Below are 22,769 nucleotides of genomic sequence, written 5' to 3'. Positions count from 1 at the left end.
CTGCTTTTACCTTCTCTTTTCCTCCTGTCCCCTCTAACTCCTTTTTAGTCATCACCCTCTTTCTTTCCCGACTTTTCTATCTGGATACAAACTGCAGCTTTTCAAAGAATAACGGGGCACTCACAAGAAGATTACAAGTTTCCATTCATTAGCATGTATGGGATTTCGCCCTCTCCTACCCACTCGAGGTGGGTGTACAGTCTAGCTGGTATTCTCCACAGTCTCTCCAGGAGCCAGCACAGAATGCATGCACACTTTGCCTCACTTATCAAACTAGAGTAACAGGGTAACCATTTCATTAGGTTGTAATGATTAATACACCTAAACTCCTTAGCACAGTGCTCGAAGCACGGAAAGTCCAAAAAACACGGCCCGTCCATTTCCTCCAGCATTTCCCGCCTTCCCCCAAAGCTTTTACCTACTGAGGTATTCTCCCTCCCGCCCAGCAAGCTGCAATTGCTGCGCCTGCGCCTTCCTGCCTCCGCCGGTAACCCGGCTGCCGGAAGCACTTTCCCTCTTACCTTTGGCCCATCACAGGACCAGTCAATCGGTATTGCGCACGCGCATCTCGGGAATTCCGCCTCCCTCTGCCCGCCTAGTATCCAACCAAAGAAGAGAAAACCGAGCCTGTCAAGGCGCCTGCGCGAGCGAGCGGGCGTGCCCCGGAAGTGGTTCTTTAGCCTTGTGACACGTAGCAACGGGGCCAGTGAAGGCTCTGAAATTGAGTTTTGGGGAGTATTTGAGGCTCCTGGAGTTAGAACTGCCGCTGCTGCCGCCGTCTCTGCGTTTGGTAAGTGCCTCAGACCGCGGCACCGTGTGCGGCGTCTTCCCGCACCGACGCAGCTCGCTGTGCTGCCGGCTTTCGGCGCCGCGCCCCGGTCCTTTAGCTGGGACCTTCGCTCCCCTTTAGGTCTTTGCTCTGACGCGGTCCCTGCATCTCAGGGCGACCTTGCGGGAGTCTGCATCTCCTCCCCGGCGGCCCGCTGTCCGTTTTGCAAGGCGGCAGCCGTGTTGTTAGCTGTAAAGCGCTGTACCGAGGTGAGGAATAAGCTTTGCTCGTGGCTGATGTAGACTCCGGTGGAACAGCTCTTCCCGTGAGCCCTTCCCTAACCGAAGGCATTTCAGCTCCTTGAAGTAGAGGCGCCTCGCTTTCTTTGGTCCTTCTCCCAGGCTGCCCTGCAGTTGCTCCCTCGTAGTACGGAAGAGACGTTTGTTGCCTTCTAGGGGCGTTTGCTGGAGCACAGTGCCAGGAGCGATTTCGGTGGGACCTTGGATGTTCATAGCATTTCCCCTCCTTTTCCTTCCATTGCAGATCGTTTGCCATGTCAGGCTTTGATAACTTGAACACGGATTTCTACCAGACAAGTTACAGCATTGATGACCAGTCGCAGCCGTCTTATGATTATGGAGGAAGTGGAGGACCCTACAGCAAGTAACTTTTCAAGTTTCACAATTTATTTGGCCTGCAGTGCAGTGAAAGCATCTATTCAGTGTTCTGCCTAAAATTGAATGCGTGCACGTGTGTCCCCTTTTGAGAATGTGATTTTGCATACTTTCCCGACTCCCAGCGAAATCTGTGACTCTGGTTTGGGTTTGAAGGAATTGCCTTATTTAGAGTTTGGTATCTTCGGCTGGATCTTACGATGTGATTGAGTGGAACAGTAGTATGTAGATGAACATGGGAGTTTTACATGCCCAGAAGATAGGCTAGTTTGTCCACAGGACCAGTTAAAAATTAAGATCTTTTGATGGTTTGGTAGTCAGCAAGTCCAACATTTGGACTTTATCAGTGCTGGTTGAAAATGCTTAGTGACACTGCTTAATGGGGTGGCTCCTTATTGTGAGTCATTAGGTGATTTTAATATAGCAACTTATCATGTTTATTACTGGTACTGAAACATGATGAATATTATGGTTAGTAGCTTGTAAGTTACCTGTTTCAGGTTGGGAGGGCCTCCAACCCTTTAAGACTTGCCTAAAACAAAAAAGATCTTTTTATCATAGTGAGTTGCAACCAAAATACAGTAGTTGAAGGCTTTCTACCAGTTCCTTCTAGGACACTGTACTTATAGTGTCTTAGAACTTAGAAGAAATTTTGTCAGCCTCTTGTCAGATGAAGGAGTTTCCAAGATTGCTTGGATTGGTTCCTTTAAGAATCTCGTGAAAATTGGGCCTGTTACCTGGGAATACATGCATACATCCACTTAAATGCCCTTAGAAGTGCGCATATAATGTGAGACAAGTCATATGTCATCCTATGTTCATCTGTGGTTCCTGTAATGAAGAATATCCCAGGATAAGGGCAAGGAAAGGTTGTGTACCCCAGTCAGTCTCTGAGCAACGTGCAGTAATAGAATGTGTCTGAGTTTATAAATTTGAATGAAGAGCCCAAGAATTAGAAAAATAGGAAATCAAAATCAGCCTCTGTCTCTGATCTGTCTTGGATAGGCTATCCTTCATGTAACCAACCCCCCGACTCCTTAAGTGGTTCGATCAAGTCTAAAGCACGTGGAACAATGAGAGTATGTTAAAATACCTGCTATGTGAAGTCTTCAAATATTCCTGGAAGTGCATGTAAAAAAAGTATTCATGGATTTCATTTTTTTTTTTTTAGGACTTATTTTATTTATTTGAAGGAGTTACAGAGAGAAGTAGAGCAGAGAGAGAGGTCTTCCATCTGCTGGTTCACTCCCCAGATGGCTGCAACGGCCAGAGCTGTGCCGATCTGAAGCCAGGAGCTAGGAGCTTCCTCTGGGTCTCCCACACGGGTGCAAGGGCCCAAAGACTTGGGCCATCTTCTACTGCTTTCCCAGGCCAGAGAGCCAGATCAGAAGAGGAGCAGCAGAGCCTGGACTAGAACCGGCGCCCCCATGGGATACGTGCGCTTCAGGCCAGGGCTTTTACCCACAGCGCTGGCCTCTCTTTTTTTTTTGCACCAAAATAAACTTGTCTTTCTATCGCATTTTTTCACATACTTTTTGAAGTACCCTTTTATCTATGAATTATGTTTTTTAATTTCTGAAATTCTCAATGTGTCAATGAAGATTTATCTCTTTCAGTCAATTAGCTTGGCACAGTTGAAAAAAACTATACTGAGAATTCTTTAAAAAAAACTCTTATTTAATGAATGCAAATTTCATAGGTACAACTTGAGGAAAACAGTGATTCTTCCCCCCCATACCCACCCTCCCACCCCCACTTCCGTCCCACTTCCTACTCCCTCTCCCATCCCATTCTTCGTTAAGATTCATTTTTACATAACTTTATGTACAGAAGAGCAACTCTATACTAAAGACTTCAACAGTTTGCACACACACACACACACACACAACTAAGAAATGAACATTCATGTATTCACCTCTTGTATCTTTTTGTATAATATTGTATAATCTTAATTGCTCTGTGTTGATTGTAGGTTTGGCCAGAGCACACAAGGTAAATCCTTGTTTCTAGCAGCAGTAGTGCTTTGGAGAGCCTGTCTCTTTAGCCAAATGATCTCCATGATCAGATGCAACAAAACTACTGCATTTACATTGCAACCTGCTAGGTTTATCTGTCTTTTCTTTCGTATCTCGTCCTTGTTTGGATCGCTGAAAGGGGGTAGCCTCGCAATCCATTTGTAAATGGGCTCATTTCAGTTCTTCACCCACCAGTTGAGTCTGTTGCTAACCATTCTCACAGTTCCATTCCAAACAAATCACATGCCAGGAAGCACTGCTTTATGACTGACGAAGTTTCCTCCATGTAACATCACTGCCACTTCAGTCTCCTTCTTAGCTTGCTAAGGAATTACTTGTTTTGCTGGCTTGTTAGCGAAAATCAGCTTATAATTTCTAGCTCTCTGTTGCAGAAAATCTAGGTTGAAATAGTATACTGCTTCAGTTGTCTTCAAGTTTGACTTGACTTAGGCCAGCGCCATGGCTCACTAGGCTAATCCTCCGCCTTGCGGCGCCGACACACAGGGTTCTAGTCCCAGTCGGGGCGCCGGATTCTGTCCCGGTTGTCCCTCTTCCAGGCCAGCTCTCTGCTGTGGCCCGGGAGTGCAGTGGAGGATGGCCCAAGTGCTTGGGCCCTGCACCCCATGGGAGACCAGGATAAGCACCTGGCTCCTGCCTTCGGATCAGTGCGGTGTGCTGGCCGCAGCGTGCTGGCCGCGGCGGCCATTGGAGGGTGAACCAACGGCAAAGGAAGACCTTTCTCTCTGTCTCTCTGTCTCTCTGTCTCTCTGTCCACTCTGCCTGTCAAAAAAAAAAAAAGTTTGACTTGACTTAGTCCATAATTCTACATTAGTGCATAAAGTGAGCGTTAGTATTTTGCAGTTTCTTCTGTGGGTATGTCACAGGTATCATTTCTATGTCCATATACCGTCTCCCCACCCTCCAAAAAAAATCATATTGAACAAATCCTGCGCAGTGCATTGTGGATATGCTTATAAAATATATAGTACTATTAGTCACATATTTTTAAGAATTAAAAGGTGTTGTGTTCTCATCTTCAACTTAACTGATGATACCTTTATGAAATACTTGAGAACTTTCACAAACTTAACAGTAGCCAACCAGTATATGAAGAAGCTCTGTGGTTATTGATGGTACAGAGTACGTAGGAGAGTACTGATTTGGTAAATGCTCCTCTTCCTGCTGTGGAAGTGTGCTTTAATTTGTAATGATCATATTTACCATACCACTTTTTGGTTTAAAACCAACAGTAGTGTGTCAGGAACAGTTCCTACCAGAAAAGAAAAATAGTAAAAGTCCACATTGTCTTTCTCTCATTGCATCTTTAAAGTGGACCGATAGGACCACCTTTGAAATGGTCAGTTGCTAACAGTGTTTTTCTTCTGTACTTAAGATTTACTGTTCCATATCAGTGGTTCTCCACTTGTGGACTGCAGACCCCAGAGGGCCCTTGAGACCTAGAGGAAGCCTCTAAGGTCAAAAGTTATTTTCAAACAGGACTAAGACTGACTTTGTTTTAAGTTTGATGTTGCAAAAGCACTGGTTGATAAAAATTGCTGCTCCTTGAGACTGAATCAAGGCAGTGATATCAAATAGCTGTAGTAGTTGTTGTATTCTTCATCATCACATGCTTGTTGGAGTGGGTTGTATTTAAGTTTTTTCCTGATCGAACAGTAAGAATTGTGGTTTTACTAAATTCTGACCCTTGAGCATACACATTTCTTTAATATTCTGTGTGACAAAAATGGGAAGGTCATAAACACTTCTATCACATACCAAAGGGTGACGATTTTCTACAGGAAGAGCACTTGAGCAATTTGAGTTGCAAGCTGAACTAGCTGCTCTTTCGTAAAAACCATTTTTGCTTTTAGGAACAATCCCTGGGGCCAGCGTTGTGGTGCAGTGGGTTAAGTCCCTGCTGTGACGCTGGCGTCCATATGAGTATTGGTTCAAGTCTTGCTGCTCCACTTCTTAGCTAGCTCCCTGCTAATGTGCCTGAGAAAGGAGTAGAAGGTGGTCCAAGTGCTTGGGCCCCTGCCACCAACATGGGAGACCATGTAGAGTTCCAGGCTCCTGATTCGGCCTGGTCTACTCCTGGCCATTGTGGCCATTTGAGGAATGAATCAGCAGATGAAAGATCTCTTTCTGTCTCTGTCTCTGTCACTCTGCTTTTCAAACAAATAAATCTTTAAAAAAGCAAAAACAGCTGCCACAGAGACATTGGCTGTTCAGACTTGAGTATTTGGCAGATTTTTTTCTTAAACGTGAATGACCTGAACCTGTCACTCTGAGGCAAACAGCTGAAAATATGTGTTACCAGTGGTCACATTCAAGTTTTCACACAAAATGAGGATTTTGAAAGACTTGAATTCATCACTGTAATTTGCCAACTTTCCAGTAATTAACATTTTTCTGATAGGAGCCATGGTGATTCTAACAAATGGAATTTTATTTTTTAATTGTAGAATTGTGTTAATATTTGGAAGATAGACCTAACATACTAGTATTTTCTAAATGGCTAATGCATGGTATTATAAAATCATGCACTGATAAATAATTCATTCAAAGAGCAAGGTAGTTCAATATGTTTTAATTTAACAGGTCTAAAAATTATCTTCATGCTGTTTGCAATTCTGTTTTGCAGCTTAAATTTTTAAAACTACTTTTTTAAGATTTATTTTATTTTTTTTTTTGAAAGGCAGAGTTAAAGAGAGAGATCTTCCATCCACTGGTTCACTCCCCAAGTAACTACAATGACTGAGACTCAGCTGGCCTGAATCCAGGAGCCAGGAACTTCTTCCAGGTCTCCCATGTGGGTGCAGGGGGCCAAGCACCTGGGCCATCCTCCACTGCTTTCCCACATGCATTAGTAGGGAGCTACATTGGAAGTGGAACAGCCAAGATTTGAACTGGCACCCTTATGAAATGCCAAGTACCTGTGCTGGAGGCCAGAGCTTTAATTTGCTGTGCCACAGCACCAGCCCCATGTACTTTATTTTTGTTTTGTGATGTAGCACAAATAAAACTTCAAGAGAATCAGAGAAGTTTTTCCATCTGTATGTCTGCAACACTAGACTTTCAGAACAGATTGAATGCATAAACAGATACAAGAATGTCTTCTGTTAAACTAGCTATTGATGGAATTTCCAGAAATATAATAAAGTACCACTTTTCTCCATTTTTTTCCCAATTTATTGCCTTTAATGCCACATAACAAGACACCATTATAGAAAATAACAGTGTTCCACTAATGGAAACGTTGTAAGATCCACAGGGTGATGGCAAAAGAACGGCCTGGAAACCAGACAAGGCCACATGGGCATGCTGGAACCCCCACCTCTAGCACATATTAGTGGTACAACCCTGGGCAAGTCACACAGCATCGTTCTAACTCCATGCCTGTCAAACAGGACATTAACTTCACAGAGTTGTTTCAAGGATTAGCATCAATGCAGAAAAGTGGCTCCCTGGGTGTTGAAAACTGTCAACTGTGAGTATTGATGCTGGCGATTACTTCACTCTCCATTTGTGAACTTAGTGCTTTTAAGGCTGCTGCCAAGCCCAAGGAATGAGTTCTACAGGAGCAGTCTTGGTCTGGAGTTCCCTCTTGTTTTTGATATTGTAACATTCTTGGAACATCTGGTAGTTTACCTATAAATGTCTTCTTTAGGTGCATCTGAGCCTATATGCGCTGCCCATTCCAAGACTCAGAACAGTATGCTTGTTCCTCATGTAGACTTGAGTATTTTCTTCCCACCTTCATAAACTGGAACGTGGAATAGTATTAAACAATTTAAAAAAAATATTTATTTTAACAGGTTACAGAGAGGGAGAGGCAGAGAATCTTCCATCCATAGGTTCATACCCTAAATGGCCATAATGGCCAGAGCTGGGCCAGGTCGAAGCCAGGAGCTTCATCCAGGTCTCCCACATGAGTGCAGGGGCCCAGCCGTTTGGGCCATCTTATGTTTTCCCAAGTACATTAGCAGGGAGCTGGACTGGAAGTGGAGCTGCTGGGACTTAAACTGGCACCTATATAGGATGTCAGCACGGCAGGCAGTGGTTTAACCGCTACGCCACAGGGACGAGCTGTTTAAAAGTATTCACTTTATATGCATCCCTGCCCTCTAGTGACTAGAATGATTATTTCTAGTAATGTATTCAACTGCTCCCCTTTTTTGTAAAAAAAAAAAAAAAATCCACAATTTAAAAATCTACTTAACCACCAGCAGGAGGAAAATCTCTTTCTCAGGAAATCTGGCAAAACCAACCAGTTACACATGATCTTCTTGATCAGAATATCTAGCAGCAGTCAGAGTTAGCGTCTGAAGACGAATGAATACAGGTGGACCATTTGGAGGCTGCTGTAGGCTCTCGTCTTTATTTTAAAACATTGGTGGTATTGGTGCTAAGCACTTAATATTAACACATTAGGCATGTTTCCCCTTCAGTATTCCCAAACTCTTAAGAATTTGGCATTCATGGGCTTCATCCTTCCTTCCTTCCTTCCTACCTACCTACCTACAAGCATGTGTTTATATAACAGGAAGCACAGGCACATTTTTAAGAGCAAAAATCTGGACTCCTAAAATGAAAACTTTGCATTGCTTATCTATCCCAGAGTACTAATAGAGATTGCCTATCACCCTAAAACACTTGCCTGTTCCATGTTCAGCTGTGAGCAGGGCAGCTTTAAACAAACAGCACACTGATCTCAGACCCAGAGCAGCCCCACGTCTACTTCTCTGTGTCCATTACCTCCCACGTTGACCCCACGTGGTGTGTGTCCCTACCACTTAATAAATCAGGCAGTTTTCACAACCAAGTCCAAGTCTGCACATGAACCCTTCTCCAGTAACAGGAAACCTGAAAGGTGAGTCTCACTGAAGGTTGACAAGAAGTCATCTTCGTGTAAACAGTAACATTTATGAACTCTGACGCCAAAATAACTAAAAACCAGGGCCTAAGAATACTGCCTGTTAAAGAGCAGAAGTTCAGAAATGACCCACCTTGTATTATTGAATGCCAGTTGTCAAGTCTGTGAGAAACTTCTACACAGACAGGGGCACACAAGTGTTAACTAACGCACATCTAGGTTTGAAATTCACAGAGCTGAGCCTTAGATAAATAGCCTTGCCAGTAGTTTTTTAGTTTGCAAGTCTTGGCAGATGATGGAATGGGGCACACACTCTGGCCTGTGGTGCTTGCAGCCAAGCTGGAAAGCGCACATTTGTACACAGGCGACCCCTGGGGAAGAGTGACAGACCTGTTTCGCCAGGCGCTTTTTACTAACTGCAGCTTTTGGGTTTGAACTTTCGCCTTTACACACCTACTTCAGGATCTGGGAGCTTCTGGGACCATGACTTTAACCACTGCACTTCCACTGCAGTGATAGCAATGCACCGCTTCAGTTTCGTCACTTCCGCAGACGCCAAAACACCTCTGACATATAAAGGCACTGGAAAGTGAATTTCCTGGGAAACACAGAGCTGGGCCCTAGCATCTTTGTGCCCAGGAACGCTGAGATAAGTCCAGTGATCAACACCCCATGCACAATCGTCTTCCCAAACTTGGTGTGTTTTGCAAACTCTTCGTTTACATGCAGAGGATTGGTGTCTCCCATAATTCCGAGAAGGCAGCTTCGTCGCTCTGTGTGAAAGCCCCGCTCAGTTGCTACCGGGCTCCCACTCTGAGGTGCACATGCTTGCAGCGCATGCTCAGCACAGGGTGATTCAGGCAGATGCTCCGCTGGAGCTTACCAGAGGCGTGGGCTGCAGATCATGGGGAACATCAACAGCACCCACAAATTGCATCCACTGGGGTTCATGGCTTGCTTCTGCCTTCAGATGGCAGGCACCAAAGAATATTTTGAGAGCGGAAGGTGTCTTCACTTGGTATTGCCATCCAATCCGAGTTCCCTACTGTTACCAGGTGAGGCATGGAGAAATGGAGGCACCTGAGTCCCTCTGAAAGCACTTTTCGCCTTTATAGGATCCTAACAAGGTCAAAGAGCTCCACAATTTGACAAGACTGCTGCTGCATATTCTCAAGATGGCTGAGGAAGTCTTCTCTTCATAGGTTAGGACGTCTATGGGCGAGGCAGCCGTCAGCCTCCCCAGACAGCTCCTTCAGGGCTGAAACAAGCAGCTGCTTGAGCTGTGCGCCATTCAGTCCAACTCCGCATTCTTGAAAGTCAGGCAGTCCTTCATGTAGTGGTACTCAGAGGGGTTTTTGTATACTACTCTTTGATATGTGGCCGCTGGGGCTGGCACCCTTTCCAGTGCTGATCACGTGGTACACCCAGCACACTGTCCTCTGGGCCCGCTCAGTCCTCCTGGCCACCCAGTGCTGCGAGGACGATCGGCTGGAGCCCACAGGCACCTCCAGTAGCTGCTTCCCCTGAACTACACCGCCCCTTCTCCATCTTATTTTTTTGAAAATAGTTTTTTCATAAAAAATGTGTATGCTGAGATGTAATATGTGTTGTTTAAAGGAATTCATTTAAAGATCTGTTTTAATTTCTAATATAAATATTAATAACTAGTAATCCACATAAATAAAACACTTTGGAGTTTTTAATAAATTTAACAGTGTAAAGCAATCCTCAGACCAAAGAGTTTTGTCTATGCTCTTCTTGGTTTTCTATTACAGACATGTTGTCTCTCAGACATTAAAATAGAGTTGAAGCAGATTGTAGAAACCTCCACATGGAGTTTTTGCAGATTTCATAGACTAAGAAGTGAACTTCTGATAACAAGGATCAGCACAATAGTGTCTTGTACTAAGTCAGGAAATGTTGATTATTGTCTTAGTTTAGCTAGCCCTATCAGGGATACATGTGTATTTTTGTTGCTCACTTGTGTGTAAATAGAAGGGAACATCTTTGCATACCAAAAAGACTGAGAAAATACAAATATAGAACAAAATGCCACACCCCTGTAAGGTAGGATCGTCGGAATTTTTTTTTTTTTAATCTTTTATTTAATGAATATAAATTTCCAAAGTACGTCTCATGGGTTACAATGGCTTTCCCCCCCATACCGTCCCTCCCACCCACCACCCTCCCCTTTCCCACTCCCTCTCCCCTTCCATTCACATCAAGATTCATTTTCGATTATCTTAGTATACAGAAGATCAGCTTAGTATACCTTAAGTAAGGATTTCAACAGTTTGTTCCCACACAGAAACATAAAGTGAAAAATAATAGATGATTTTTTTTTAAATGATGATGAAATCAGATCAGACCTATTGTCATGTTTAATCCCAGTGAGAGTCAAGTTGGGAATTGATAGTTTCTTTTTTTTTTTTTTAACAGAAGATCAGTTTAGTGTACATTAAGTAAAGATTTCAATCGTTTGCACCCCCATAGAAACACAAAGTGAAATATACTGTTTGAGTACTCGTTATAGCATTAAGCCTCAGTGTACAGCACATTAAGGACAGAGATCCTACATGAGGAGTAAGTGCACAGTGACTCCTGTTGTTGACTTTACCAATTGACACTCCTGTTTATGGCATCAGTAATCTCCCTATGCACCAGTCATGAGTTTCTAAGGCTATGGAAGCCCCTTGAGTTCTCCGACTCTTATCTTGTTTAGACAAGGTCATAGTCAAAGTGGAGGTTCTCTCCTCCCTTCAGAGAAAGGCACCTCCCTCTTTGAAAACCTGTTCTTTCCACTGGGATCTCACTCACAGAGATCTTTTTGCCAGAGTGTCTTGGCTTTCCATGCCTGAAATACTCTCATGGGCTTTTCAGCCAGATCCAAGTGCCTTTAGGGCTGATTCTGAGGCCAGAGTGCTATTTAGGACATCCGCCATTCTATGAGTCTGCTGAGTATCTCACTTCCCATGTTGGATCACTCTCCCCTTTATTTATTCTATCGGTTAGTGTTAGCAGATACTAGACTTGTTTATGTGCTCCCTTTGACTCTTAGTCCTTTCATTATGATCAATTGTGAACTGAAATTGATCACTTGGAATAGTGAGATGGCATTGGCACATGCCACCTTGATGGGATTGAATTGGAATCCCCTGGTATGTTTCCAACTCTACCAATTGGGGCAAGTCAGCCCGAGCATGCCCCAAATTATACATCTCTTCCCTCTCTTATTCCCACTTTTATGTTTAACAGGGATCACATTTCAGTTAATTTTCAACACTTAAGAATAACTGTGTGATAATTACAGAATTAAACCAGTCATATTAAGTAGAACAGACAAAAAAAAAAATACTATGAGGGATAATGTATTAAGTTGTCCATTAGCAGTCAGGGCTATGCTGATCAAGTCACCATTTCTCATAGTGTCCATTTCACTTCAGGAGGTTTCCTTTTTGGTGTTCAGTCAGTTGTCACCGATCAGGGAGAACATATGGTATTTGTCCCTTTGGGACTGGCTTACTTCACTCAGCATGATGTGTTCCAGATTCCTCCATTTTGTTGCAAATGACTGGATTTCGTTGTTTCTTACTGCGGTATAGTATTCTAAAGAATACATATCCCATAATTTCTTTATCCAGTCTACCATTGATGGGCATTTAGGTTGGTTCCAGGTCTTGGCTATTGTGAATTGTGCTGCAATAAACATTAGGGTGCAGACCGCTTTTTTCTTTATCAATTTAAACTCCTTTGGGTAAATTCCAACGAGTGGGATGGCTGGGTCGAACGGTAGGGTTATATTCAGGTTTCTGAGGAATCTCCAGACTGATTTCCATAGTGGCTTGACCAGTTTGCATTCCCACCAACAGTGGGTTAGTGTCCCTTTTTCCCCACATCCTCGCCAGCATCTGTTGTTGGTAGATTTCTGTATGTGAGCCATTCTAACCGGGGTGAGGTGAAACCTCATTGTGCTTTTGATTTGCATTTCCCTGATTGCTAGTGACCTTGAACATTTTTTCATGTGCCTGTTGGCCATTTGGATTTCCTCTTTTGAAAAATGTCTATTGAAGTCCTTGGCCCATCTCTTAATTGGGTTGTTGGTTTTGTTTTTGTGGAGTTTCTTGATCTCTTTGTAGATTCTGGTTATTAACCCTTTATCTGTTGCATAGTTTGCAAAATTTTTTCCCATTCTGTTGGTTGTCTCTTCACTCTCCTGACTGTTTCTTTTGCAGTACAGAAACTTCTCAATTTGATGCAATCCCAATAGTTGATTTTGGCTTTGACTGTCTGTGCCTCCCGGGTCTTTTCCAGAAATTCTTTGCCTGTGCCAATATCTTGAAGGGTTTCTCCAATGTTCTCTAATAACTTAATGGTGTCAGGACGTAGATTTAGGTCTTTAATCCACGTTGAGTGGATTTTTGTGTAAGGTGTAAGGTAGGGGTCTTGCTTCATGCTTCTGCACGTGGAAATCCAGTTTTCCCAGCACCATTTATTGAATAGACTGTCCTTGCTCCAGGAATTAGTTTTAGATCCTTGATCGAATATAAGTTGGCTGTAGATGTTTGGATTGATTTCTGGTGTTTCAATTCTGTTCCATTGGTCTATCCATCTGTTTCTGTACCAGTACCATGCTGTTTTGATTACAACTGCCCTGTAGTATGTCCTGAAATCTGGTATTGTGATGCCTCCGGCTTTGTTTTTGTTGTACAAGATTGCTTTAGCTATTCGAGCTCTCTTGTGCCTCCATATGAATTTCAGCATCATTTTTTCTAGATCTGCGAAGAATGTCTTTGGTATCTTGATTGGGATTGCATTGAATCTATAAATTGCTTTTGGGAGAATGGACATTTTGATGATGTTGATTCTTCCAATCCATGAGCATGGAAGATTTTTCCATTTTTTGGTATCCTCTTCTATTTCTTTCTTTAAGGTTTTGTAATTTTCATCGTAGAGATCTTTAACGTCCTTGGTTAAGTTTATTCCAAGGTATTTGATTGTTTTTGTAGCTATTGTGAATGGGATTGATCTTAGCAGTTCTTTCTCAGTCATGGCATTACTTGTATATACAAAGGCTGTTGATTTTTGTGCGTTGATTTTATATCCTGCCACTTTGCCAAACTCCTCTATGAGTTCCAATAGTCTCTTAGTAGAGTTCGGAATTTTTTTTTTATTGCAGTTTAACAGGTTCATAGATTACTATTGTATGTCCATATCACAAGGTGTTTACTGATTATTATTTATATTGTTTTCCCCCCAGTTTTATGCTGTTAAAATAATGCTACAGAGAATTCTACGTTGTATAGCCAGAAAAATGAATAGTACTTTTTTAAAGCATGTTTTGGGCTAATATGGTTAGTCTTGGCAGTCACATTGGAATCTCCAGAGGGGTGTGTACATCTGAAAACACACCATTAGTTTGATTTGCTTTTGACAAGATTTTCAATTAATTTAAACATTGGCTTTAATTTTAAAAGCACATTTTTTATATATTTCTAAAGCACAACAGTAAAATTGTAAAAAATAGACTAAAGCGTCTCTAAGGTTTCTCAGCCTTAACTTTCTTAAAAATATATTTTAAAATAATTATTTTATTTATGCATTTTTTACTATAAAATTAGATTAGTCGCACTAGTAGACAGGTCATATTATTCGAGAACATAGTAAAACAGGAATTTAAAGATGAGGCCTCAGTATTCTTCTGTCCCCTCTTGTCATTAAAATAGCCATATTGAGGGCTCTCTCTCTGATATATAGTTGCTGTAATGCATGTCAAATGAGACAGTAGATATACAACTACTTGAAAAAGTTAAAACCCTATTCCAGTGCAGTTGGTACTAGTAATGTTTTGTTATGTATTTCACAAAACATAAGTGTAATTTATTGCAGTCTGCTTTGAAATTGATGGCTCTTAAGGAAGTTTGTACTTGCAAAAATAATATACTCTGAAGATTTGAAGAAGAATGATGATCCAATAGATATCCATATTATAATAGCAAATTACAGGCAAAGTTTGTCATTCTTACCTTACATTCACAGTCTTAGGCATATATTTTATTTCACTGGATTTTTTTTTTATTTTATGTACACTCACCAGGGAGAAAAATAGGTGAGATTTTATATTTGATGCTTGTTGAAGTTGACCTAGTATTTAAAAGTTTAGTAGTTAGTGAAGTGCTTAGGTACCGCAAAGTGGGTATCAGCATCATCAGGAAGATTCTCTGTAAAACAGCTGACGTCTCATTGCAAGTGATTATCTTGATTTAGTAATCATTCAGCCACCTTGTATATGTATTTAACAAAAAGCTTGAAAAGTTGAGGTCCTAGGAATTGCATGACTGAGATTTTCTGTCACTTGGAATTTAAAGGATACCAACTATTGGGGTATCCCAATGGTTGTTAGCGATTGACCTTCCTTTGATTTACAGACAGTATGCTGGCTACGACTACTCGCAGCAAGGCCGATTTGTCCCTCCAGACATGATGCAGCCACAACAGCCATACACCGGGCAGATTTTCCAGCCAGCGCAGACGTATACCCCATCTACTCCCCAGACATTCTATGGGAACAACTTCGAGGATGAACCACCTTTATTAGAAGGTAGGATTGATTGTCGCCTTGGATAGTGCAGAGTGAATATCCCTTGTCCAAAATGCTTGGCACCAGAAGTGTTTCAGATTTTGGAATACTTGCGTAGAGTTTACAAGCTGAGCATTTCTAATCTGAAAATCTGAAGTCTGTGGATCAGCGATGCTCAAAACTTTATAGTATCTAGCTAGTCAGTGAAAGTACATTTTAATTTGGAGAAATTATCCTTTTTTTTAACCCGTTATGTCCCATTATCCTTTATAGACACCTATAAAGACTTAAATTGAACAGTAAATATACTGCTTATGGTAATTTAGAAATAAATTTCATTGACAGATTCACAGAATTGAAAACCTGGGACTTAGAAAAAAATGATGTTGTAGAAGAAACTTTTCTTCTAAGTAACTCATTTTAAAAAAACTGTATGTGAAATCATATTGGGCCAGCAAGGACCAGATTTTTAGTAGATCTTTTAAACTGATAGTAAAGTATGTCAGTATCTGAACATTTACTTTAGATTATTAATTTCTGTCATCAGAAGTGAAAGGAAATAATATGATATTGATTATTCTACATGGAAATAAACTGGTGGAACCTTTGACATCACTGAAAAATAGTCATTTTCAAAAAAGAGTCTAATTCTAATCCTTATAAAATACTAGTTCTGAGCTTTTTTTTTCAGGGAGAGAGATCACCTCTTGGAAAAAAAGGGGGGACCCCCTTTAAAAGGCAAATAAAGTTGTGGAGACTTCTCAGAAAAGTGCACACATGCGAATAGACATAGCTTTGTATACAGTTTCATGGGGCCTTTATATATTCCTGATTCCACCAGTGAAGAATTCTTTACTGTTGACCCCTCTTTTCTAACCAGTCAGTGTTGAATAAGTAATGATGTCTGTTTCATCGTGTCTGTATTCTTTTCCATCACCAATCCAGAAATCAGATAGTTGTGGGAGAAGCACCACAAACTGTACAGTGATATTAATGATATCACATCATATCCAGTATTGATCGATCCTCTTTTGCTGTTAGATCTTTTATTTTGTATCCTGTTCCAACACAAGTTCTGGTATATTAAATTGTATCACGAATATTAACTGACTTCCTTATTTTCTTTTCTTTTAGAGTTGGGAATCAATTTTGACCACATCTGGCAAAAAACACTTACAGTGTTGCATCCATTAAAAGTAGCAGATGGTAGCATCATGAATGAAACAGACTTGGCAGGACCAATGGTTTTTTGCCTTGCCTTTGGAGCAACATTATTACTGGTAAGATTTTTTTTAATTATATTGAAAAACAAAGAGATAGACAGATTATCCACTGGTTTGCTTCCCAAATGCCTTCAGTAGCTGCAGCTGCGATGGGCTGAAACCAGGAACCCAAGTCCAATCCTTTTCTCCCACATGTTTGACAACAAGTACTTGAGCCGTTACTTGCTGCCTTCCCGGGCATGCGTTAGCATGAAGCTGGAGTTGGAAACAGAGCAGAGATTCAAACCCAGGCATGCTGATGTGGGATGTGAGCATCCTAAGCGGTATAAAAACTGCTGTACTAAGCGCCAACCCCACTGGTTGAAGGTTTAGTTTCTAGCTCTCAATTTGAGATTAAAGAACCAAGCATTAAATGTTCCTTCAAAAGCCAGTTTAGAAATTCTGCTTACTAAGTTTTGATGTGTTTTGAATAGTATTGAGTTGTTTGAACTTATGCCTATTACATCAATTCTCTATCAGTAGTAAGAATTGGATAGTGTATTTTATTTTTTTTTTTACAGAAGAGTTTTTAATTAATTTATTTATTTATTTACTTGAAAGAGTTACACAAAGAGAGAAGGAGAGGCAGAGAGAGAGGTCTTCCATCCGCTAGTTCACTCCCCAATTGGCCACAATGTGGCTGGAGCTGTGCCAATTCGAAGCCAGGAGCCAGGAGCTTCTTCCGGGTCTCCCACACGGAGGCAGAGGCCTAAGGACTTGGGCCATCTTCTACTGCTTTCCCAGGCCATAGCAGAGAGCTGGATCATAAGTGGAGGTACCCATATAGCATGCCGGTACTGCAGGCAGCAGCTTTACCTGCTACGCCACAGTGCCGACCCCTGGATAGTGTATTTTAAAAATCATTTTTTATTCCAAGAAACAGTCCAGGTATTATGGAAAAACAAAAACAAAATAGATAAATAAATGTGGCTTTAGTTTTTCATTAGACTTCCTTCATATTTCTTGGAGATTGATAAATGATAACTTTTAATCTTTTTTTTAAATAATAGCATTTTGCTTATTTTTAATCTCTGGAACTTGTGTGGTGTTTTGCTGCTGAGCTGATGGTTATTTTCCTATGTATATTTTTTTTAAAGATTTATTTAGGCCGGCACTGCGGCTCATTAGGCTAATCCTCCACCTGCGGCACTGGCACTCCGGGTTCTAGTCCCAGTCAGGGCGCCAGATTCTGTCCCAGTCACTCCTCTTCCTGTCCAGCTCTCTGCTGTGGCCCAGGAGTGCAGTGGAGGATGGCCCAAGTCCCTGGGCCCTGCACCCACATGGGAGACCAGGAGAAACACCTGGCTCCTGGCTTCGGATCAGCGTGGTGTGCCTGCCTCAGTGCGCCAGCCACAGTGGCCATTGAGGGGTAAACCAACAGAAAAGGAAGACGTATCTCTCTGTCTCTCTCTCTCACTGTCCACTGTGCCTGTCAAAGATTTATTTATTTGAAAAGTAGAATTACAGAGAGGCACAGAGAAAGAGAGGTCTTGGATCAACTGATTCACTCCCCAAATGGCTGCAACAGCCAGAGGTGAGCTGAAACAAAACCAGGAGCCAGGAGCTTCTCTTGGGTCTCCTACATGGGTGCAGAGCCCTAAGGCCTTGGGCCATCCTCTGCTGCTTTTCCAGGCACATTAACAGGGAGCTGGATCAGAAGTGGAGCAGCCAGGACTTGAACCGGTATCTATATGGGATGCCGGCACTGCAGGCGGCGGCTTTACCTGCCAAGCCACAGGGCTGGCCCTCCTATGTATTATTTTAATGAATTAAAACATTGGAGGACAACAGGTTTTTGTCCCTCCTTTGAAAGAATGTTAAAGCATATTGAAAGCAAAAAGAAATATTATAGTAATATTTATCAGTCTGCATTTCTAATTACAATTTTTGTTTATTTGAGAAGAACAGGGGTAGACAGAACTCCCAACCACTGGTTCACTGCCCAAATACCCGGGAGCCGGGAACTCAGTCCAGGTCTCCCACATTAGTGGCAGGTGCTGGAGCCATCACCTCCAGCCTCCAGGATGCACACTGACAGGAAGACAGGAAGCTGGAACCTGGGGCAGAGCTGGGACTGTTCCCAGGCAGTCTGATAAGGGATGATGGTGTCCCAGGTGTTATTGTAACCACTGTGCCAGGTACGCATTTTGTTTTATGTTGTATCTGAATTATTAAAGATAAATGATGGAATGGATAGAAGATGAGATTTTTTAATTGGAGGAGCTATGCTTGAATTCAGCATACATACTCAGTTCTTGACCAAACGTTTTGTTTTGTTTTGTTTTGTTTTGTTTAGAGATTTCTTTTACATATTTGGAAGGCAGAGTTGTATTGAGAGAGGAAGAAATAGGCTGGTTCACTCTCCATATGACCATATTAGCTGGGGCTTGGCCAAGCCAAAACCAAGGGGTTGGAACTTCAGCCTAGTCTCCCATGTGGGTGGCGGGGGCCCAAGTATTCAGGCCATCCTCCACTGCTTTCCCAGGCACGTTAGCAGGGAGCTGGATGGGAAGAAGAGCAGCTGGGACTGGAACCAGTTCTCATATGGATGCCAGTGTTGTAGGCAGTGGCTTAATCCACTGTTGCACAATACTGGCCCCCTTGACCAACTTATTTAACCCTTCAAATAATAATCCTAGTATTACAATCCTCTGCTGCCCAATTAACAGGATTGTGTGGAGATAAAAAAAGAAAGATTATGTGAGACTTTGAAAAGGTAAAAGCATTGCTGAAGTATGAGATTGTGTTATTGCATGCATGAGTGCAGGAATCAATAAACTTCTTCACTCTTAATCTAGTATTTTCAGATAAATATTGATCTAAGAAGAGAAGTCTCAGGGATTTTTCTACTTTTTGATTTATTCCTTCATTCAAAAGGCAAAGTTAATAGAGAGAAGGAGATAGAGAGAAAGAGATCTTCCATCTGCTGGTTCATTCCCCCAAGAAAATTTTTTTGTATTACCTCATCGAAGGACTGAGAAGATCTTCCATTATATTCCTTTTGCCTTTTCTTCTCCCTTCCCTAAGAATTGTGACTTCCTGTTTATCCTGGATTCTTTTCCCCTAAGTCTTCTACCCCCAATGAAAGTGAATGATTAAAATATTTCTGCTGGTAAAAATATGATACCTGCCAATGGGCATTTGGTTTGAATTAAAGGCTTTCAAATGATATGGGCTGTTATCCAAACATTATGAATGACTTTCCATCTTGTCTCTTAGTTGATTTACTTAAAATCAACCAGAGTTCTTTTTAGGAATCTATTTTAGGTTATTTACCATGATTTTGTCTCTTAGTTTTATGCCAGATTTTAAACTCAAGTGCTAAGTATAAAATAGAGAACAAATGTTTGTGTATAGGGAAGTGATACTTCAAAGAAGGGTGTAGAATCCAGACTGCTCAATCTTTTACTGTCCTTGGGTAAAGAATATTTACCTCTGTAGATTTTCATGCTCATGAGTTAAATGTCTTTGGTATATACCATTTTAGGTGAAATAAGACCAAAAGTAATTGTCCTTTGCCCTTTAACCTTTAATCTTTTCTCTTCCTGTAGGCTGGCAAAATCCAGTTTGGCTATGTGTATGGGATCAGTGCAATTGGATGTCTAGGAATGTTTTGTTTATTGAACTTAATGAGTATGACAGGTGTTTCATTTGGTTGTGTGGCAAGTGTCCTGGGATACTGTCTTCTTCCCATGATCCTGCTTTCCAGCTTTGCAGTTGTATTTTCTTTGCAGTAAGTACTGATCTTTATTTTGGAGTTTGAGTTACCAGTTCTGTATAATAAGATTGATTTCATCATTAGTTTGAGATAAATCACTGGTTAAGCAAACATCAGGTAATGTTTCTTATATGTAGAGACTTTCCTACATGCTTTTGGGTGATAAACAATGGGAATGAAAATAAATTTTAAAATCCTCATACTATCTCTGCCTTTACTGCTCATCAAGAAAGTAACTGGTTTTGTGTTTGTTTTCCTGTGTCATAACAATAATGAATTCAAGATTTCTGGTTGTTAACTTAAATATTACATGGAAGAAGCTCATGTCATTAGTGTTAAAATTATACTTACCACGTTTGGTTTTTTTTTAGATCATATCTGATTTCTTGAAGCTGTTGAGCATATGACAAATGTGTGAATGAGAAATATATAAAGAAGCTCTTTGATAGCTGTTTAACTGAAAACGAAACATATTTTTTTTGCCAGTAGAGGCCTATTACTGGTCTGTTGTGTTCTCAGATGTACTTGTAAGCAGCTTCAAATATTTGTAATTTTTAAAATCATATTTTAGGTTAGGTTAGAAATAAAGGGCTAATAACTGCTGATGCAAATCCTTTGTCAACTGTTCAAACTCCCCTTTGTGGCTAGACCTGGACACTGCCAGTGATCAGGCTTCCTTACACTTAGAAAATTACGCCTAGAAAGTTCAAATGGAGAAGTGCATATACCAACTGCTTGCATCTTAGTAGAAACTTGGCAAGATGATGGCTTTATCATGTTCCTACTTGACATAAGAATGTTTGGGATTTTCATTGCCAAAATTGCTTTACCATTCTCATTTGTTAAAAACTGATACATTTCAGTTTCACCAGAGTTATTGCTTAGTAAACAGTGTTTCTCAACCAGGAACAGATTTGCTTCCTGGGAGACATTTGGCAATATCTGGAGGCAGTTTTGGTGTCATGGCTGTGGGCGGCAGGAATGCTACTGATATTTGTAGGGTAGAGATCAGAGGTGCTGCTGAACATCACAGCCATACGTAGTTAGCCCCATGACAGAGACATCCAAGCTCAGTTGTCAGCAGTGCCAGGGTTGAGAAACCCTGTATTCACAAAGAGCACAATGTCACTGTTAGTGAGCTTTTTATCCCAAGAAATCTCAGCATCCCTGAAGTCACTGAGAGGTGCATTTTGACGTGTGAAAACCCTCTTGATTATTTCTGCATATGTCTACATCTGAATTTAAAATACTTTTTTTCCCCCAAAGAGGATTTTGAAGTGTTCTTACACAGCTCTTCTTTCTCCCCCTTTTCTTTGATGGTTTCAGAGGTATGGTAGGAGTCATTCTCACCGCTGGGATTATTGGATGGTGTAGTTTTTCTGCTTCCAAAATTTTTATTTCTGCGTTAGCCATGGAAGGACAGCAGCTTTTAGTGGCATATCCATGTGCTTTGTTATATGGAGTCTTTGCCCTAATTTCCGTCTTTTGAACTGAATTTACCTGGGACATGGACATCAGTGGGCCAAATACACATAAAGGACCTTGAACTCTTAAATTGGACCAGCAAGCTGCTGCCGCGCTACTCTGATGCAGATTTACGTTTACGATTGGAGCCGTGGAAGGAATATGGATCTGTTGTTCATTTTTATAGAACTTCTGAACACTATATTGGATTTTCCTGCAGTGTGACTAGCTTTAAGTGTTTCTGTTTATACAAATAAGAAGTGGTATTTCTTTCCTGTTCCTGCAGCCTTTGAGAAACAACTTTTTTCCTTGCAAATTGTATTATGATGTTTTTGATAGATTTTTATCAAACCAACCACAAAGCTTATAATCTTTCTTAAAAAAACTCAGTCATAGTAAAGAAGACGCAAGACTTCTTGTAGAAATATTTTTCCAAGGAATTAGGAAAGAAAAATTGCCTGTCTTCCCATGTCAGGTGCACTTGAAGCAACAACAACAACAAAAAGATCCATTGTAGACGTGTATGAGTTTACAGTTCAGATGTTTGAGATTCCTGTAAACCAGTTTTGTGGAAGTTTTGCTGAAGATACCAGAAGTTCACAGTCTATCTTATTGGAAACATGAAATGTGAATGCCTGTTTAGATACTAGTGTTAATTAAACCATTATGGCTAGATTGGCTGCATTAATGCTCATACTTCGGTCTCCACCTTCCTAGAAAAAGAAAATCACTAACCTTTTTGAGAGAAATATTTAAAATTGCAGTTTCAGTATTGCAGTTATCAATGTAAAGTACATTTAATGCTTATTAATTAAAGTTTTCCCGAGTAATTTTAATTGTGTGTTTGAGTTACTTTCACCAAAGCACTGTTCTCTATGTCTCATTTTCTTAATGGGGTTGTGATTTTGACTCCCAGCATTAGCCTGAGGTTTAACATGGAAATCATCTAATAATAGAAAAAAATGGATTAAATGAGAAGCAGTTTACTTTGAGTTTCATTATTTCTTTGTATTAAATTTATTTGTTTTATGTTGCCATGCTGTCTCACCAGTGAATTTGTAGGAAAATGCCATATATCCTGTATGTTGGTCATAAGCTTTTTCTAAAGAAACTGCCTCTGTGGAAAAAGCTCGGAGTTACAAGAAAGGCATGGGGAGGAAAATGCTGTCTTTTTTTTAAAGTGCAGACTCAGACTAAATAAAAAGAAATACCGAACTAATGTAGTAATTGATTCTTTTTTAGAGTAAGTTTTCAAGAATTTTAAAAAGAGTTTGAGATAAATAAAACTTTTTCTTAAAAGAAAATCATACTTTTTCATTACTAGCCTCACATTAATATGTTTTCTTCATTAATCCTTAATCTTCTGGAAAAACACCTTTACTAATAAGTAGTTTTGGGCTGAGTTTCAAACTTA

The 22,769-nt window shown here is 40.9% G+C and overlaps 1 protein-coding gene and 1 pseudogene across 2 annotated transcripts; one reads left to right on the top strand and one right to left on the bottom strand.

The window, feature by feature from the left end:
• Nucleotides 1-664: 664 nt before the first annotated feature.
• Nucleotides 665-14,380, bottom strand: LOC149126093 (ribonuclease P protein subunit p14-like; annotated as a pseudogene). Its single transcript, XR_016235603.1, has 2 exons — nucleotides 14,358-14,380; nucleotides 665-9,731 (listed from the first exon to the last, which is right to left on the bottom strand). The product of XR_016235603.1 is annotated as a ribonuclease P protein subunit p14-like (transcript).
• Nucleotides 685-22,570, top strand: YIPF5 (Yip1 domain family member 5). Its single transcript, XM_002710278.6, has 6 exons — nucleotides 685-790; nucleotides 1,313-1,432; nucleotides 14,760-14,932; nucleotides 16,046-16,191; nucleotides 19,725-19,906; nucleotides 21,218-22,570. The coding sequence occupies exons 2-6, from the start codon at nucleotides 1,323-1,325 to the stop codon at nucleotides 21,378-21,380; spliced, it is 774 nt and encodes a 257-aa protein (XP_002710324.1). The 5' UTR covers nucleotides 685-790; nucleotides 1,313-1,322; the 3' UTR covers nucleotides 21,381-22,570.
• The last annotated feature ends 199 nt before the right edge of the window (nucleotides 22,571-22,769 follow it).

Source organism: Oryctolagus cuniculus, chromosome 6 (genome assembly GCF_051225735.1).
Source record: "Oryctolagus cuniculus isolate XC-2025 breed Fujian yellow rabbit chromosome 6, ASM5122573v1, whole genome shotgun sequence".
Classification (NCBI taxonomy): Eukaryota; Metazoa; Chordata; class Mammalia; order Lagomorpha; family Leporidae; genus Oryctolagus; species Oryctolagus cuniculus.
Note: the sequence above shows the minus strand (reverse complement) of the source record. Positions and strands in the feature narration are given on the sequence as shown.